This window comes from Macrotis lagotis, chromosome 2 (assembly GCF_037893015.1).
Source record: "Macrotis lagotis isolate mMagLag1 chromosome 2, bilby.v1.9.chrom.fasta, whole genome shotgun sequence".
Lineage (NCBI taxonomy): Eukaryota > Metazoa > Chordata > Mammalia > Peramelemorphia > Peramelidae > Macrotis > Macrotis lagotis.
Window position 1 is genome coordinate 45,626,909 of NC_133659.1, and position 19,476 is coordinate 45,646,384.

Consider the following 19,476-nt stretch of genomic DNA (forward strand, 5'->3'; position numbering starts at 1 on the left):
ACTAAACTGGGATTCTGAGTGAGGTACTATGCTAGGTGTTCCAGATATAAAGACAGAAAGGAAACTCCCCCTGATTTCTGCTTTGCTTCAGCAGCTCCTAAATTATTTTTCAACTTCTGGTACCTCCAGGAAGTTTAAATTAATCCAGAAAGAGAACCGAGGGTATTTAATCACCTTAAAAACTCCAGGGGAGGCACTAACTGGTGCCTCATGAGTGGGCACATTGCTCATTCCCACTTTCCCTTCCTCCCTCCTAACTCTGTTCAGAAACAGAAATGACAAGTCTCCAACAGAGATATCACTAAACCAAAGAAGTCAGCTCTGTGAATAGTGAACATCACAGAATTATAAAATTTTGGAACTTTCCTCTGTATGCTCTACAGATAGCATCACTGGTCATCATGCTCTTCCTTGAACAGGACATTCCACATTGTGTGACTTTGTGCTTTCTCGCTGCCTGTGCCCCCATGCTTGGAATGATCTCCCTCCTCAACTTTGTCTCCTGGCTTTCAATTAAGATTTAGCTCAAATTCTAACTTAGGGGAAGGAGGCCATTCCTGGTCTAATCCAAACTTTCAGGGTCAGTTCCTTCCATTTGAGACTACCTCTAATTTGTCATGCATGCATACAAATAGATAAATATACATGCACATGATACAGGTTTACATACATGTCTATATATATATATACATTTTTGTGCTGAACACACAAGATAGAGTAATCTTAGGTGTGTATATATATAATTCACATATACATATATACATCTATGTAGATATTAGTGTCTTTCCTCCACCTGCAATCCCTATCCACTCTCCAGTTCTGGAACCATGAACAGTGACAAATCGACTCTACTATTGTCCCTGAATGGCTCCTGTCAATCTATTTCCCTTTGACCCCTCTCATGATCTCAGTAAATTTCAGGACCAAAAACCTCTTCTTGGGCAACTCTCTCCTATTTGCCTAAGTCTTCTCCATTAAGATATGAACTCCTTGAGGGCAGGAATTATTTTTGCTTTTATGTTTTTCTGTCCAGGATTTAGCATATAGTAGATGTTTAATAATTTTTATTTGTTCATGAACTAATCAAATGATACAATATATGTAACCACTTTAGAAACCTAAAGTATTATATAAATGTTAGCTATTATTTTAAATCATAATATTTATTCATTCCTAATCTCACATGATTTGGGTTCCTTCCAAAAGAACATATTTTGAAAGATTATTATGGTTACTATCATCATCATCTTTTTTTCTTTTTTTCTTTGATAGGGTAGAAAAAGATTCTTTTCTGGGACAAGTCACCATCCTGTCATTCTTATAGTCTCATTGACCCTCCCAGCAGCTCTGGAAAGTGGTTGTTATTATCATCTCTCTCCCCCTTCATTTTATAGTGAGAAAACTGAGAGTGCTAGCTGCCTTATCTCTCCACTTATCTGCCAAATTCATTTTTTCTGAAGTGTAGGATTTTCCCATGTCATCTCCCTATCAATAAACTTACTAAAGGATCAAAAAGGACATCTTCTGTTTAGTCTCTCCCTAGAGATAGCTGGTGGGATGGTGCATAGAATGCTGAACCTGGAGTCAGGAAGAGCTGAGTCCAAATCCAGTCTCAGACTTGAGTTTGTGACCTTGGGCAAGCCACTTTGACCTTTATTTGCCTCAGTTTCTTCAACTGTAAAATGTAGAGAATAACAGCACCTCCCTTGCTGGGTTGTTGTGAGGAACAAGTGAAATATTTTGGTTATCTTTAAGATTTGAGGTTATCTTTAAGAGAAGTCTGGACTCAAATATCAATGTAAATTGTGCAAGGAAAGGGTACAAACCATTCAAGACATCACATAACAGGTACATAACAAGCTCTATAGAAATGCTTTATTCCCTTTCCCTTCCTTTCCCTATACTTTACAATCGAATTACACTGCCCTCCTTGCAGTTTCTCCCTCAACCCTGTACCTTTGCAGTCGATGTTCCTCTATGCCTGAAATCTTCTGCTTTGTCACCTTTGCTTCTTATTTTCCCAGGCTTCCTTAAGATTCAGCTCACCTTTCCTGGTCCTTCCAGCTTCTAATGTCTCTGTTTTCAAGTTATCTTTCATGTTCTTTCCAGATAGAAAGGCAGATCAATAGATAGATTGATAGACTGATTGATAGATAAAAAGGCAGATAAAGATGGATAGATAGATGATAGATTAGGTAGATATATGATAGATTAGGTAGATAGATAGAAGATAGAAGATAGATGATAGATGATAGATAGATTAGGTAGATAGACTGTTAGATGATAGATAGATATATAGACAGACAGACAGATAAATGAATAGATGAATAGAAAGGTAGATAGTTATATAGAGCTATATCTACATAATAGAGAGCATAAAAACAGCTACATGGAGGATCCATTATAGATCTAGACCATAAAAACTATATCCATAGATTTCTAGAAAGATGTGTGTGTGTGTGTGGGGGGGGGAATCTATCCTGTATGTAGTTATTTTTTTTTGTTTTTTTGTTTTTTAGATTTTTTGCAAGGCAATGGGGTTAAGTGGCTTGCCCAAGGCCACACAGCTAGGCAGTTATTAAGTGTCTGAGTCTGGATTTGAACTCAGGTCCTCCTGACTCCAGGGCCAGTGCTCTATCCACTGCGCCACCTAACCGTCCTAACTGTATGTAGTTATTGACATGTTCTGTCCTCCCTATAATGTAAGCTTCTTGAGGTCAGGAACTCTTTTTATCCCTGGGCATTATTACAGTAAAGTTCTTAATCAATACTCACTGACTAACAGTATTAGGATGTAAGCTCATCCTCTGTATCCTGGCCAAATACAACTTTGCTATGATTCCAGGAACAGATGGGCAACAAGCATGGCATGACCTTCGTCCTCTTCCCACACGACTTTGATCTCCTCCACTAACTTTTCTACATTTTGAAGGTTTTTTTATTAATCATAACTTGGAGATTAGGAGGATTTGGGATGGTGACATCTATTTAAAAACATGGTTCTGAAGTTTTTATGGATGCATGTTATATTTCAATTATTTATTGTAGGAAAAAATTCTGATGTTGATAATGATCTAATTCTAGTTGGCTGATTTCTCTAGGACAGACTTGTCAAATGCATGGCCTGCTGGCCACTCATGCTTCCAGAGGCAGACTAAAAGTCAATTGTAAAATATTTATCAAAATAAATAATATAAAATAAAACATTGATAATATCAGATTTTAAAGTCTCACAAAAATTCTTATTACAGATTAGTGGCTCATTTCTATTTAAGGTTTGAGACTATTGTTCTAGAATATTTTGAAATCTTTATTTATAGCATAGGAATTTGTCATCTGTCAGCCCATGAAAGAGAGAGAAAATTTCTGATGCATGTCTTATTATGGATTAGGCAAGATAATTTCTTACAGCTTATGGTGATGTCTTGAATGGTTTGTACCTTTTCCTTGCACAATTTACATTGATATTTGAGTCCAGACTTCTTAAAGATAACCTCAATAGCTAGATCCTGACTTGCCACTATAAATCCCTCCATTCCCACCATTGAATCTGAATGCCTTAGACTGTGATGCTTCTTTGCTAACACAATTCAAGACGAACTATCTTCCATGAAGGGTCTTTTAATTCTATTCTTGGATCTTAGCTATTTCTCATATTCTGTTTGACAAATCTGAGGGTATTTATATATTATTAACCTTAACAATTAATGAAGGGATAATGTTTGCTTATTCCAAAAGCATTTCTGTAGGGTGTTTTAAACCTTTTTTTCAACTTCTTTTAACTCTGTCTATAAATTCTCCTCCTTTGTGGTGACAAAGTGTTAATCTTCCTTTAGTTGCCTTACTGTGATGGGCCCTATGTTTTGTTAATGTTACAAGGGCTTTTGTTAGGATACTTTCTAAATTTATTATGGTTTGTTTCATAGTTCTTTAAATGTACATTAAATCTAGTATGGTGTAGGTGTGAATTACTTTAAACTTGTTCCTCATTCAGCTTTATTTCAAGCTGTAAGTCTAAATATAATCAGCCACATTATTCTCTGTGTGTCTTGACTAGAGTAGACCAAGGCAAGTGTAGATATTGCCATCAGGCATTGGTTCAATGTGACTTCCTGATATGTTTAGAATTTGACACTTTTCAAATCCAAATGACTTATAAATTATTGAATATTCCACAAAATGATGAAAATAATAATTGTAGAATCTCAGAATTTTTGAGTTAGCCCACACCAGTCATCTAATCAAGCTATGCATGAACAGAATCCCCACTTTGGCATAATCAACAAATGTTGATTTGATTTCTACGTGAAGATATTCCATGAAGAGAAACCCATATCTTAAGACAATCCAACTTTTGGACATTTTAATTGGACATTTAATTGCTAAATTTCCCTTTTAGCAGATCCCCATTGCTCCTGGTTCTGCAAAAGATGGAAACAGAGTATAATCTCTCTTTTATATGACATTTCTTTTTTTAAAAAAAATTTTATTTGTGGCAGTGGGGCAGTTAGGCAATTATTAAGTGTCTGAGGCCGAATTTGAACTCAGGTCCTCCTGACTCCAGGACCGGCACTCTATCCACTGAACACCTAACTGCCCTCACATGACATTTCTTCAAGTATTTTAAGGTGGCAGTTGTCCCTCCCTTCCCCCTCCAATCTCCTTCTAGCTAAACATTCTTTGTTCCTTCAATTGATCCTGGTGTGACTTATTTTCACCTTGGATGGTTTCCTCTGATTATTTTCTAGCTTATCAAAGCTAAACTGTGGCTTCCAAAACGGAACAAAACACTAGCTGAGGTTAGGCTAGGAGAGAGTATAGTAGAATGACCACGTCACTATGCCCTATGTCTCTCTTCATACAATCCCGGATCATACAATATTTCTGGCTACCACATTACACTGCCAACCCATACTGAGCTGACAGTCCATTAAAAGCACCAGATCTTTTTCAGACAGACTGAACCCCACCCTGTCCCATCTTGTACCAGTAAAGATGACTTTTTTCCCCTAATACAAGATTTGACATTTATTCCAATTAGATTTCATCTTATTCAATTTAGCCACATGTTCTGATCTAACCTAATAAGAGTCTTTGAAATTCTGTTTTTCAGTATGTTAGCTATCTCTTCCCACTTTGTTCCATCTGTGGATCTGATGACCATGCCATGCATGCCTTTTATCCCAAATATGTGATAAAAACGGTAAACAGCATGGGTCAAGGAGAGATCTCTAGGTCTTCTACTAGAGTCTTCTTGCAAGGTTGACTTTGGTTTTTTTTGTTTTTTTTTTAGGTTTTTGCAAGGCAAATGGGGTTAAGTGGCTTGGCCACAGCCACACAACTAGGTAATTATTAAGTGTCTGAGCCCGGATTTGAACCCAGGTGCTCCTGAATTCAGGGCTGGTGCTTTATCCACTGTGCCACCTAGCTGCCCCAGCAAGGTTGACTTTGAATGATTAACTTTCGATTTCAACTCCCCAACCAGTCCTGAATGCATTTGACTGTATTCAGATAGAATTTGAGTTCAGTGCTAGGATAAGTTGCTATCTTACTATTATTTTTACATATTTAGAATTTTTTTAATTCTTATTTCTGTTCAGTGGTTTTAGTCATGTCTAACTCTTTGTGACCATTTAAAATTTTCTTGGCAGAGATACTGTAGCGGTTTGCCATTTCCTTTTCCAGCTCTTTTGGCATATAAGGGAACTAAGGTAAACAAGGTCGCTATCTTACTATTATTTTTACATATTTAGAACTTTTTAGATTCTTATTTCTGTTCAGTGGTTTCAGTCATGTCTAATAACTTTGTGACCATTTAAAATTTTCTTGGCAGAGATACTGTAGTGGTTTGCCATTTCCTTTTCCAGCTCTTTTGGCATATAAGGGAATTGAGGTAAGCAAGATTAAGTGACTTCCTCAGGGTCCACATGTCTGATAGACATCTGAGACTAGATTTGAACTCAAATCTTCCTGTCTCCAAATACTCTATTTGCTATTCCAGCTTTGGACTCATATCCAGGTGGCTAAAATAGCTGCTTTTTTTTTTTTGGTCATTGAATAAGAGTACTGAGATTAAGCTCATCTTCCATAGATTCATTGAAAGTAAATTTGGGACAATTGTAATAATAGTCTGACAGGGAGGACATTTACTTACCCCATTCTGTTGCCAGATAATTTTAATTACTTCAATCAACCAAATAACAAACTTTTAAGTCCTTATTACCTGAAAGCATTCTGTTAAGTAAGCAACAGGTACACAAAGAAAAGTGGAAACAGTCCCTGACCTGAAGGAGCTTCCATTCTACTGGGGAGACAGCACTCACATAAATAGGAATGTACAAAAGCCAACAATAATGATTATAGAAGGAGCTGTTACATTGCTTTTGGCTTCCTGTCAAAAGTCTCTGTTTTGAAAGCTTTTCATTCTATAGAGTTTGAAGAGAAGTATTTTGCCCAATAATCTCAGTTGTACCTTGGGTATTTTCATTTTCCATTTTCAGATCTTTTGCCCTTGAACCACCTCTTCCTGTCCTGATTCATAATTGCCCCACCTGGCTCTTCTCTCAAGCTAGCCCCTGTCATGCTTCACTCCCTGGTCACCTTTTCCCTCACCTGGAACCTTCCCCTTACCACCGTATGTTCAGTTCTGCAATGGTGTTCAAATCAGCTCTGTCATGGTTTCTGGAAAAGGAATGTTGATAGACTCCCTTGTGGTTTCCCTCTTCATGCCAGTAATTTGTCAAACCAAACTATCCTCTCCTGACCACCACTCTTATATTGACTACTGTGCTCCTTGAAGGGAAGGATAACCTTTGTTTTCATATTTGTAACCTCAGCATTCAGCACAATACTTATGGGAGAGTTTGGTAAGATGACTCACAAGTACGGAATATCTAATAAATGCTTTTTAATTCATTTATTCTTATTTATTTTTAAATTTTTTTTTAGGTTTTTGCAAGGCAAACCGGATTAAGTGGCTTGCCCAAGGCCACACAGCTTGGTAATTATTAAGTGTCTGAGGTCGGATTTGAACCCAGGTACTCCTGACTCCAGGTCCGGTGCTTTATCCACTGCGCCACCTAGCTGCCCTAATTCATTTATTCTTAAATGTTCTAAAGTAACAATGACATCCATCATGAGGCTCTGGTTCCAATACATTATGTTGATTGAATAACAATAGGGATAGCTACCACATTGGCATTTCATTTATACAGGGAACTCTCTGGATGAATAAATCCTTCCTTACCAATTTAGGTCGGCCACTTGGAGCCTTAAAGTTGTTAAGAGTTCTAGGAAATCAAGGGACCTGCTCAATGTCACAGAATCCATGTTTGGCAGAGAAGAGACTTGATCAAGCCTTCCTGGTTTCAAGGTCAACTCTCAAGTCATCATGCCTCATTTCCTCTCAGCATTTATTCCACAATCCTATGCTCAAAGGAATAGTTCAATGAATTCTCCTTGATCACAGGGTAGATATAATTGGAAAGGACCTTCATATTTCTTTTAGTTCAATCTCCTCATTTTACAGATGAGAAAATGAAGTAAGACGCCCAGAAGTGAATGACTCCAAGGCAACACATAGTAAAGATATTTTGGAGGTTGAATTTGTAGCACAAGGATATGTTGTCTGTTAACTTTTATAGTCTTCAAATGGGCATCTAATTCTAGCCCCTTGATTGGATCTTTCTAGGTAACTAGCCCATACAACCTGAAGTCATGTTTTCCCAGATTTCCACCACTTTATTGTTTAATCTACAATGATTAGTAAGTCCTAGCTCTTTAAATCTAATCCATTTGTAATTTCTGGTGGAATGACCTGACTCTCAATTGCTGTCATATACCACTTCATTTCTATAAACAAATCTTCATGACTCAGACATTTGTTCTACCATTGCTTTTTTATTGGTAGAGTTAGTTGAGGTCACATGGTTTGTCACCTATGGAGTGCTTTATTCTTCTTCTTAGTATTATTATTATTATTATTATTATTATTATTATTATTATTACTACCATGCAATTCATGATTGAAAATACAAAATAGCTCTAGGTCATCTATTGACCTCTACAGATCCCCATTTGATACATCTTCTCTAAAGCTGATGATGAATCACCATGAACCATTCTTTGTGTCTGACCCTCCAAAGTCCTCAGGACCTTGGCAAATTAAATTTCTTCCAAGTTATTAAAGAAATTTAATCTAACATGATGGAAATTCTGTTTTGTATCCCTGATGGCATACTCTGAAACTTAGTGCAAAAAAAACAAAGGAATCTGGCTCAGTAAGGATGACCAATGAGAACAGAACCCAGAAACTTTTACCGAACTGCACTGCAATTATTTACATCCATCTTGCTCATTATACATCTTAAAGATGCTCTAGTTTGCCATGCATTCTAGCCCAATAATCCAAGTTATCATTTCCCCCCCATAGTTGAGGTACCCATCTTTGTGCCAAGATCTCGTTTCCATATAATATCTATATTCTATTACAAAAATATCTTAACTTTCAAATAATAAAAGGTCTGAACTAATATTTACATATTGCTTTCATATTTGCCAAACACTTTAAATAATAATCTCAGTGGATAAGAAAATTGAGGAATTTTCAATAAAGAAATTGAGGGGAAATGACTTTTCCCAGGATCACAAAGCCAGTAGGTATCTAAGGCAGGATTCAAACCCAGGTACTCCTAAATCTAAGTTTTGCGCTGCCTCCACTATACCATACCACTTGTTTCTTGGTATGAATCAATTCATCAAGCCCTCATGCAGGATCTCAAATATCAGGTGGTTCCTCACCAAGTCCTCCCCACAGAAGACATTTTGACCAAAGGATATGCTCAATCTGCTCCAGTCACTACCACCTTTCTTTGTATGACTTCATTTCTTCAAGATACAGAGCCAGGTCTCATAAATTTATTTAAAGTTCATTGTGAGATGAAAAAGAAATCAGACTTTGCTGATTTCTGCAACTGTCTGGTATCAAAAGCCACACGGGACACATTTCAAACATCAGCCATCCTCCATGGCCTGTTCTGATCATGGTGTTTTTCCCCTGGTAAAGTCATAGTGAAGACAGCTTTTAATTATTGTCCAATGTGGCATTCTGATGGTTCTCTGGAGAATGTAGAGCCTGCCTGTAGCAGGCCATTATTCAACTTCTTAGGGACTTTACCTTCTGTCTCTGAGTTTTTTGCCTCTATTAGGAAAGAGGCTGTTAGAAAGGCTTCACAAGAGACCAGAGAAATTACATGACCTCCTTTCTTTTTTCCTTTTAAATCAGTCAAGAGGAAATAACTTTCCTTCATTTCCCATCATTTATTTTAAAAGCACTTTCTGTGTACTCAAGATAGTCATAGTGTTTTGATCAATTAACTTACACTATAGAATATAAGCTCCTTGAGGTCAGGAACTTAAAAAAAAACCTTTGTATTTCCAGTGGGTTTTTATGTATTTGGTGGTGGGGTAGGAGAAGAAATCAATTGCAGAAAATTTCAACCTGGAAGGAAACTCCTAGCACCATTTCCCATCAATGAAGAGCAACAATTCATCTGAATCATGGGAATGGATTGTTGACTCTTCTCATCTCCTCCTCTGGGCTTCCCTAGTTTCCTTCTAGTCACATTCTAAAATATTGCCTTCTATGAGAATTGTTTCCCAGTATTTCCTGATTTTAGTACCTCTGCTATTTTCCTTTTATCTTGTCAATAGATTCTTTGCACAGTCATTTGCATGTTGTTTCCACCAATAGTTTGTGAGCTCTTTGAAGGTAGCAATGGTCATTTTCTCTTTCTTTGTAATCCTAATAGCACAGGGACAGGCACATAGTGGATATTTAATGTTTGTTGATGGATTGGTATTATTTTAGACAGTGCCTGAGGTTCAGATAACTCAAAGGACTTGCCCAGAATCACAGAGACAGTCCATCAGAGGCAGGATTTCAACACTCATTTTCTTGACTTGAAGACTAGTTTAGTTTCTCTATCAATTATATCAAAGTTGCCATTCTCCTTGAGTGTAGTTAGCACTGAATCAATGCTTTGAGACTTGCATTGGATTGGTCTAGACTCACTAAGACTCACTAAACCAGGGTCCCAATGTCAATACTCAGGAGTTTGAGAAAGAATGAAAGCGAATGTGGACATGAGGAGCTATTAATGAACATGCCAACAACTACTGTGTTAAGGGAATACAATGTCTAAAGGACAGAATAGCCACCAAATAGAGTTGAGAATATGGCAATACACTAAAGTAGAACTCAAGTAATTTCTTTCTTTGGAACATACAACATCCTTGGTGACAAAGAGGAGGGACAAGGATTATTTTACCCATTTTTCTGATGGAAAATTATTTTAGAGATGGTTTAAGTTATTTTCTCAAGGTTGGACCTTCTTGTAGACTCTCCTCAGTGAAACCTTTTGGGGTCATTCCAATTCAAATTAATCTCTTCCCCTTTTGGAGTCTGAGGAGGATTAGGTTTATTCTAATTGATTACAGAGGGGAGAGGAACAATGGATAGAAGCTGCAAAGAAGAAAATTTGAAGTCAGGAAAGTTTCCTAACAAGAGATGTTCCAAAGCACAAGGAGCTGCAGAAGTGGGGTGGGACAGTTGATGACTCTTCTCATTTCTCCAACTCTACTGTGTGAATACACATAACTGAGCACTTCCTGTATGCACCCTTCTTGCCCTTCAAGAAATCCTTGACTCAGACAGGTCCCCATAGGTAAGGTAAGTGACTCTACTGTGCAAATAAGTAGTACAACTGGAATTTGAACATCCCATGATTCCAAATTCAACATTCTTTCCATTGGAGCCACTCAAATGATTTTAGGATTAGAACATAAATACACATATTACTCATTTCTTTTGTTAAATGGTTTATATTTTAGCCTCCATGTTTTCTGGTCAAAATAAATACACAGAACAATAAATAAAAGGTTTCGATGATGACCTTAATTATCCTGGAACAAAAGGGAAGGAACTCCACATTTAGTATCATTGGAGATTTCTTTGTTCTTGAAATTTTTGGTTGCCCATCTGGATTCATTTAGTCATATGTAGCCATTTAAAGTCCTTCACAATATGGCAACAACCTACAAATTAATTTTATCTTTGGTCAAATTGGTCTACCTGTTCTTTTGTCTATTTACCATCTTATCTCCTACCTTTATATCTTTGTACAATTTAGCCCCTCCAGGTCTGTAATTATCTCATTTTTTGGAATCTCTAGCTCCCTTCAAAGCTCAGTTTGAGTGTCATTTCCCAAATAAGACTTTTGATAATCTTCCCATTTTGACCCTCCTATGAAATTATTTTTTTCCTTTATTTTGTATTGATTCATCAATATCCTTGTTGTATTCTCTGATAGAATGCAAGCTCCTTATAGGCAGGAATTCTACTCATTTTTATTCAAATCTCCAGCAACATAAAGTGCTTAACATAAGAGTACGTGAGCTTAGTAAGTATTTGCTGAGTTGAACTAAATTGAATTAATTCCCCATCTCTGTAGTTTATTTGACACCATGTCATCACAACCTGAACTTAGGAAATATCTCCAGAAAATAATCACCTTTTAGACCAAATGAAGAAGAGATTGAGCAAAAGGGACAAAAACTTGGGGGGACGAACCAAAGTAACACTTTATTAGGAAGGATCACAGGACACCAATTCAACAAGGGCATTGGAATATGCAGATTGAATAAATGTCTCTTGGAACAGAGATGAGTAAGTAGCAAGCCCATTTATTTCATGTTCTTAAAAGCAAATTTTCAAACCAAAAATTAAATGAGAAAAACATCAGATTACTGGAAAAAAGAAATCACACCATTATAAAAGAATATATATTAAAAAAATTCTGTGTAAGCAGTGTCTTTTTTTTACAACTGTCTGCAAAGTTCTTCAAAACACAAGTTATAAATATAAATCATAAAGTGAAAACATTTTCTTTCAAACAATATAACCTACTTAAAAGCAACTCTACACAGAAAATGCCATTACATTCTCATGAAAACAAGCTGGGAAGTGGATGATTACCCTAACTACTTCACTTCTCAGCATTGCCTTCAGCTCTGGAATGGGCTATATGCATGTTGTCTACTCATTCCTCTAAAACATATGACAATACATGTAAACCTTAATAAGGTCAAGTAGAAGACCCTCTACAAATAAGGGTGTTGGCAATTCCATCCAAGTAACAAAAGCTACAAGGAACGGGGACTTGGAGTTGGGGTTTTTCCCTTCACCTTTCTTTACCCCCAAACTTCCACCCACCTTTTCTTTATCCATGTCTCCCTAAGTCCATAGTAAAGGTGTTTGTTTTCTTTCTCTGTTTTTGAGAGTTTGGGGGAAATCACATATGTAGGAGTGAAGAAATACTTAAAGCAAGCCTTGTCACTCAAAGCATTGGTGCCCAATTCCTTCCATGATTCTATTGATAAACCCCCAAAGGAAAACCATGCATTCCGGTGGCGTTCCTAGGTCCCAATGGATGAATGGGGGTCAGTGGATTGCCTATTCTATCCAATAGGATAAAGTTTTCTTTGGTTAAAATTCTCAACATATACATATATATGTATTCTATGTTTACAAAGTTTCATCACATGAAACTAAATTATTTAATCATTTATTATTTGAGGTCTAAGGCCCCAATTTGACTATACTATGAGGAGTTGTTCTTTAAATGCTGTGTCTGCAGAGGTTTTACATGATATTCGTAGATTTTCAGAGCAGGACCCAATTTTAATGAAAGTCCTGTCAACACATCATTCCTTGTCATCAGCAGCAGGGATTTTCCATCAATTTCCTAAAACAGAAAACATAAAATAAAACCAATTTTTATCTCCAGACGCTTTAGAGAGTCTGAGAAATCTTTCCCTTCCATTTCAAAGGAAGAGATAAAGCACTGAGGATTGTTAGCAAACCAAAAACCCAAATTATTTTACTTAATATGGGACAAACTGAAGAAAAAATTTTCCAAATGTCATCTTCCCTTTAAAAAAAAACACCAGACAAACTGGGATTTGATTAAACATGACCCACATCTAGTCACAGCTATCAAAACTTCAAATATTACATCTTAGTAATTGATGATGAGGTCCAGAGCTCAAGACTTTAAGATGTGAAGACTGTAGCTCTCTAGATTGAAACATGACAAAGAGAACTAAGTTACTGGTTTCTTCAAATGATTGGAAAGAAACATAAAAACGATTCCTAACATCAGGCACTTGGATATGCAAACTGAATGGTGGTTGATAGGTAAAATAAGGGATGGGCACTCAGATTTCTTGAAGTCATATTCATATCTAACTTATTAATAGTCTTGTAAACTCTACTTTGACTTTGAATGGTTCTCAGTTTTCCCTCTTAAAAACAGAATTAAAACCTCACACTAGATGCTTTTTTTGTTTTACTATATTATAGTTACTGTTTAAATTTATTTTTATTTTTTACAAATCATGTTTTTTATACATTACTAAAATATTCTTGTTTAAGAGTAAACATAATAGCCCCTCCCCCCAAAAATAGGCCCTCATGAGCACTAAAAGAGAGAGAAAAAATGAAAATGAAAAAATAATAATAATAGGGGCAGCTAGGTGGCACAGTGGACAGAATACCAGCCCTGGAGCCAGGAGCACCCGGGTTCAAATCTGGCCCTAGACACCCAACAATCTCCCAGCTGTCATACTAGATATTAATAGTTAATTCATGTGTTAGAGTACCAAACAATCATCCAGGATCAGAGATAATAGGATTTAAAGTTGTAGGACCTTAGAGATTATCCACTCTAACACCTTTGCTCTCAGATGGGCCAGATGGCCAAGCAAGTGGAGTAATTTATCCAAATAGTCAAACAACTGGTGGGTAGATGAACCTGACTTGACTTGAACCTAAGTACCCTGACTTCAAATCAAGATCTTTGAGCCAGCTGCTGATGCCATAATCCCTTCCCTGTGGTTTGTTGGGATGCCCACACAGAAAGGTGTAAGGAAAAAAGAAATCAAGTTCCCTTCAACCAACAATTTAACTGTCAATCAAGGATACTGTCACTTGTATTGTATTGAGCTATATAAGCAAAGGATGGATAACCACTATTTCAGGATTGCTCTAAGCAAGATTCTGGGAGTCACAATAGCTAGCCCCTAAGATTCTGGAAGCATAAAGCTGAGGAATGGAATTTCCTTGAGGTACCTCCATTGGCTTAACCAAGATCTTAGACATCTTTTTTTAAAATTTGGATTCATGATGTCATCAGCGTATAAAACTTTCAAGAGTGAAGAGTCCCACTAATGGTATAAATCAGTACTAATCAGTCACTTAAAAGTTTTAAAGCATTGTCTAGAATCCCACGATGACAAATTATTTGCCTGGAATCACCTGGCCAATATAGGTCAAAGGCAGGACCTGAATCTGGGTCTTCCCGACTTCAAGTCCCATCTTATATTTTTGTGCCTCTAATACTTTGAACATAGAGCCAGCTCATGAGACTGTGCACATAAGAGTCATCATATAATACTTGTTTTACTACAGATAAGTCCTTTCTCTTCTCTAGTGTCCTGGGTAATGAATTCTAAGGAAACTTGAAGCTACAGGAGGTTTGTCCATTTGGATTAATGAAAAAAGTTCTTACACTGAGAAGCATATCCTCATACAGATAAAATCATAGGCCAAAATCAAAATAAAATAAAAGTTTCAGTTTCTTCATCTGAGGAAGGTAGGCAGGCAGAGGCAGGGAGGCAGGCAGGAAGGAGGGAAGGAGGGAAGGAAGGAAGGGAGGGAGGAAGGAAGGGAGGGAGGGAGGGAGAAAGAGAGGGAAAGGGAGGAGGGAAGGATAGAAGGAAGGAGGGAGGAAGTGAGGAAAGAAAGAAAGAAAGAAAGAAAGAAAGAAAGAAAGAGAGAGAAAGAAAGGAAGGAAGGAAGGAAGAAGGAAAGAGAGAGAAAAAGAAACAGAAAAGGAAGGAAAGAAAGTGAAGGGAGAAAAAAGGGAAGAAGGAAAGCAAAAGAATGGAAGGAAGAAATAGTTCTTTCCTCAGTAATTGGTATATACAATTCATTTAAGAGAACAATTCCCTAAACTTCTCATCTAATTGAAGGAGCTGTTGCAAGAATATATGTGATCATATCCTAATAAATCGATTTGAATACCTCCTAAGAAGAGTGCATCATCATCATCATCTTGGAAGGAAGGTGGGAAGTCCTTTGTTCATAAAGAGGACCATGCCATACAAGGGAATTGGAATTGAGGGAGGGCTATGAAAAGCCACTAACCTCACTCTCTCCTCCAGAGTCATCTAGGCCCAGAGGCAAGATAGAGATTAAAGAAAATGAAAAGTAGCTTCTCTCTGTCTCACACACAAAAGTGAAGACTTTTTCTGAAGTCCTTGGAACGATGGTGCTTTGTGTAACTTCACCTACTATTTCTTAATAACACAGGCATGAACAAAGTAGTTAAGAGACCTGGATTTGAGCTCCCAATTAATAAATATGAACAAAATGCCTGGTTATTCCAGTGCTTATTTTTCCTCTCACGTCTAGACACATTTTCACAAATAAAACAAATTGCTTTCCATGTCATTCCACACTGCAGGTGAGCTCATTTAGGCAATAGAGATCAGTACCTAAATGGAAGGTGACATGCAGCTGGGCAGGAGGCTAGAGGAAAACAGCCTTGAAAGGAACAGTTCTTTCCTCAGGGTGATATAGGCAGTTCACTGAAGAGATCAATTCCCTAAACTTCTCATCTACTTGAAGGAGCTGTTGCAAGAATAAATGTGATCAGATCCTAATAAAGAGATTTGAATACCTCCTAGGAAGAGTGCATCATCATCATCATCATCATCATCATCATCATCATCATCATCATCATCTTGGTTATTGCCCCCCCTAACACTCTTATTCTCCAGGTTCCATGTTGTTCCTAGCAATAAAGTAGAAGCAAAATCCCTTTTAGTTCATTTGTGGGTTTGGATCTCTCAAGCCTTCAGTGGACTACATTACCGAACAAAACCATGTGACTTGACCATATATCACCCATTAACCAATGAGGCAAATTCTCAGAATTACCATTTAAGAGGACAAGTGAACAGAACTGTTTAACAGCCTTAAGACTCATCAATGCACTCTCCCATTTATTTGATTCATCACTCCCCTTCTCTTTGGGCAGTTAAGTGGGAAACTTTATAAAGATCCCACAGAATGGAAAAATGCTAGTGTGGGCTCCAGCCAATTCAGGTAGAAGGCATAGGTCTGAAGGCTTTGTGAAGTCACCAGCATGCAGGAGCATGAACTGATCAGAGTTTATTTTCTGGAGACAGGCAACATCTAATCTTTTTCTGCAGCTCTACCTCCACTTGTTCTCATTTAGGACTTTTTAAACAAATAGTCCAACCTATAGGCTCTTAGGCTTTGCTTATAGTCCCTCATTGAAGGGGATTGCTGTGTGTTTGACATAAAGATTAAGACAGATGAATCTGCCTCCACCCTGCCCTGTGAAATCAGGAGGCTTCCAAAGAGAGCCTAGAAAAGGACATCTTTTCATCTATTACCATTAAGTTCTTTCCCAACTCAGCACTTCTGTCAAAAGCAGAGAATGTCTGAAAAAATAGTAAAATTTGGCTTCTACTTTAAACAAAATGGAAAATCATATTTCACCCTCCAATTTTGTTTTCCCTATGCTCAGCAGACATGTTGCTGTTCACTGTGGATTAGGAAAAGAAAGGACCAGAAGGAAGTCACAATTAAAAACAAATAAATGAATGGACTCAATGAACAAGATAGAACTTCCAACTGATGAGTCTGAATTTTGTGGGAGAGGGCAGGTGTCTGGAGGTCTATCTTGACCTTCTGGCCACCTTGCCCTCTCCGTTTCTTGGACGCAGTTCACTGTCAAATTTCTGACCTTTATCCAAAGTAGCCTTGGACATTTTTTTCACTGTTGAGGTTCTACAAATGTCCTGAGATTAAACTACAAACAATAACTTTCTTTGGTAAAATCACTACAAGTTGTAGGATTGCATTGTGGAGAGCTACCTCCTCCTCAAGAGTAGATGATTATGAGGCGGCTAGGTGGCGCAGTGGATAGCACTGGCCCTGGAGTCAGGAGGACCTGAGTTCAAATGTGGCCTCAGACACTTAGTAATTTCCTAGCTGTGTGACCTTGGGCAAGCCACTTAACCCCACTGCCTTGCCAAAAAAAAAAGAGTAGATGATTGCAAAATAGGACTTAATGCAACTGAATCAAAACCAGAGAAGAATCTGACATTAGATTGTGAGGTCCAAGTTCTACCTCTGACAGGAGTTGGGAACCAGGAATAATTCATTTAAGTTATCCAAGCCTGAGCATGCTTTTCTGTAAAATGTGGAAAAGCATAGTTCTATTGGGGGTATTACATGAAATCAGAATGGATGCAGCCTTTTCCAGCCTTAAAATGATGACAAATGTTTCCTCTTATTGTTTGTCTATATAATACAGGGGTATAATGTAAAGGGGAATATTGAGCTGGGTAGAGCAAGGTCTTTTTTCCTCTTGTCTTCAGTTTCCTTCTCTGAAAAATGAGGGAATGAGACTAAGGTCCTGCCCTAACATTCTAAAATTCTATATACTTATGTGTTACTTGAAGCATGTGGCACGGAAAACAAAAGCTTTGCATAGTAGGCTGCTATTTTTACTTTTATTTTGAGGAGGAATCTTCTAACTTAAGGAAGTCCTGATGCCTCTATAATCCTTGTATCTCTCAAGAAAATATTGCTCAACAATTAGGGAATGGCTTAGCAAACTGTGATATATATATATATATATGTGATATATGTGTGTGTGTATGTGTGTGTGTGTGTGTGTGTGTGTGTATATATATGGAACACTATTGTTCTATTAGAAACCAGGAGGGATGGGAATTCAGACAAGCTTGGAGGGATTTGCATGAACTGATGCTGAGTGAAATGAGCAGAACCAGAAAAACACTGTACACCCTAACAGCAACATGGGGGTGATGATCAACCTTGAAGGATTCGCTCATTCCATCAGTGCAACAATCAGGGACAATTTTGGGCTGTCTGCAGTGGAGAATACCATCTGTATCCAGAAAAAGAACTGCGGAGTTTGAACAAAGACCAAGGACTATTACCTTTAATTTAGAAAAAAAAAACCTGATATCTTATTGTCTGATCTTGCTCTCTCTTATACTTTATGTTTCTTCCTTAAGGATATGATTTCTCTCTCATCACATTCAATTTGGATCAATGTATACCATGGAAACAATGTAAAGACTGGCAAATTGCCTTCTGTGGGGGGTGGGGGAGGGAAGTAAGATTAGGGGGGAAATGGTAAAACTCAAAAAAAGTCTTTAATTAAAAAAAAAGAAACTATTGCTCAAACTAGGGCTCCTGCTAAGAAAAAAGCCTTTTTTTTATAAGTTACTATTGACCAATATCTGCCAATGAGGCTTTTTACACATATAGGTAAATATATAGACACATATGAATATACCTATGCATATATAGCAGACACTTATAATACTTCATGTTCTATTTATATGTGTATATATAACAATTTTCATATATTCATATACACATACAAAAATGATTATATTTTAGCCAAAAAAAAGGAACTTGCTAATTATTCCTTCCTGCTGCTTACACTCATCTTTTAGTCAGCATGTTGGCGCTGGCAATATTTACATTATTCCATTTGAACCTCACAACAACCCTGTGCATATATCATTATCCCTATTTTACAAATGAGGTACATGAAACAGAGATTAAGTGATTCTGCCCCCCCCCCCCCCATCGTCTGCTAAATGTCAAGAGGGAAGATGTGGACCACAAGTCTTATGCTCAATTTGCCATGCCAAATAGCTTCTCAATAATGCTGGTGGTCTCCTGCCGTTAACTTACCAGTCTCCAGTACGCTGTCCCATTAATCTCATGTGAACTGCACAAGAGCACTCTGACATGGGCAGGGGAGATCTTAATCTCATGGTTCAGATGAGCAGATCAGGGTTCAAGTAACTTCCTCAAATCTAATAAACTAGTGGAGCCAAGTCTCGGGACAAAGATTTTCTAAGCTACCATTCTTCCCACTGGACCATGTTACTTCACTTGCAGAAAAGGTTGAATTAATCACTCTCATACTGCAAAAGTGAAAAATATTGAAAGACTTGGGCATTCCCTGTAAAAATGTAAATTCTTAAAAATGGGGGGGGGATGTCTTACAAAAGTCCTGCTAAGTGTCTCTTTTAGAGAAGCAACGTGGAGGTAGGAAGTATCCTAGATTTAGAATTTAGAATCCCAACTGCAGTCTATCTGTGTGACCTTGCGAGTAAATCATTTAATCTCAATTTCATCACCTGTAAAATGAAGGCATAAGACAAGATCCCAAGCTCCCTGGTGGTTTTAAATCTACTAACTCAAATTGTAAAGAACATGGGGACTTTCAACTTGTATTCTACACACACACACACACACACACACACACACACACA

General features: G+C 37.4%; 1 protein-coding gene across 3 annotated transcripts in view; it reads right to left on the bottom strand.

Annotated features, from left to right (window-relative positions):
• Positions 1-11,685: 11,685 nt before the first annotated feature.
• LOC141512684 (sterile alpha motif domain-containing protein 13) overlaps positions 11,686-19,476 on the bottom strand; it is a 49,559-nt gene continuing 41,768 nt past the window's right edge. For all 3 annotated transcript variants that reach the window (XM_074221804.1, XM_074221805.1, XM_074221803.1), the window contains one exon: positions 11,686-12,803. In XM_074221804.1, coding sequence (XP_074077905.1) covers positions 12,660-12,803 — 144 coding nt within the window. In that variant the 3' untranslated portion in view covers positions 11,686-12,659. The remainder of the gene's footprint in view (positions 12,804-19,476) is intronic.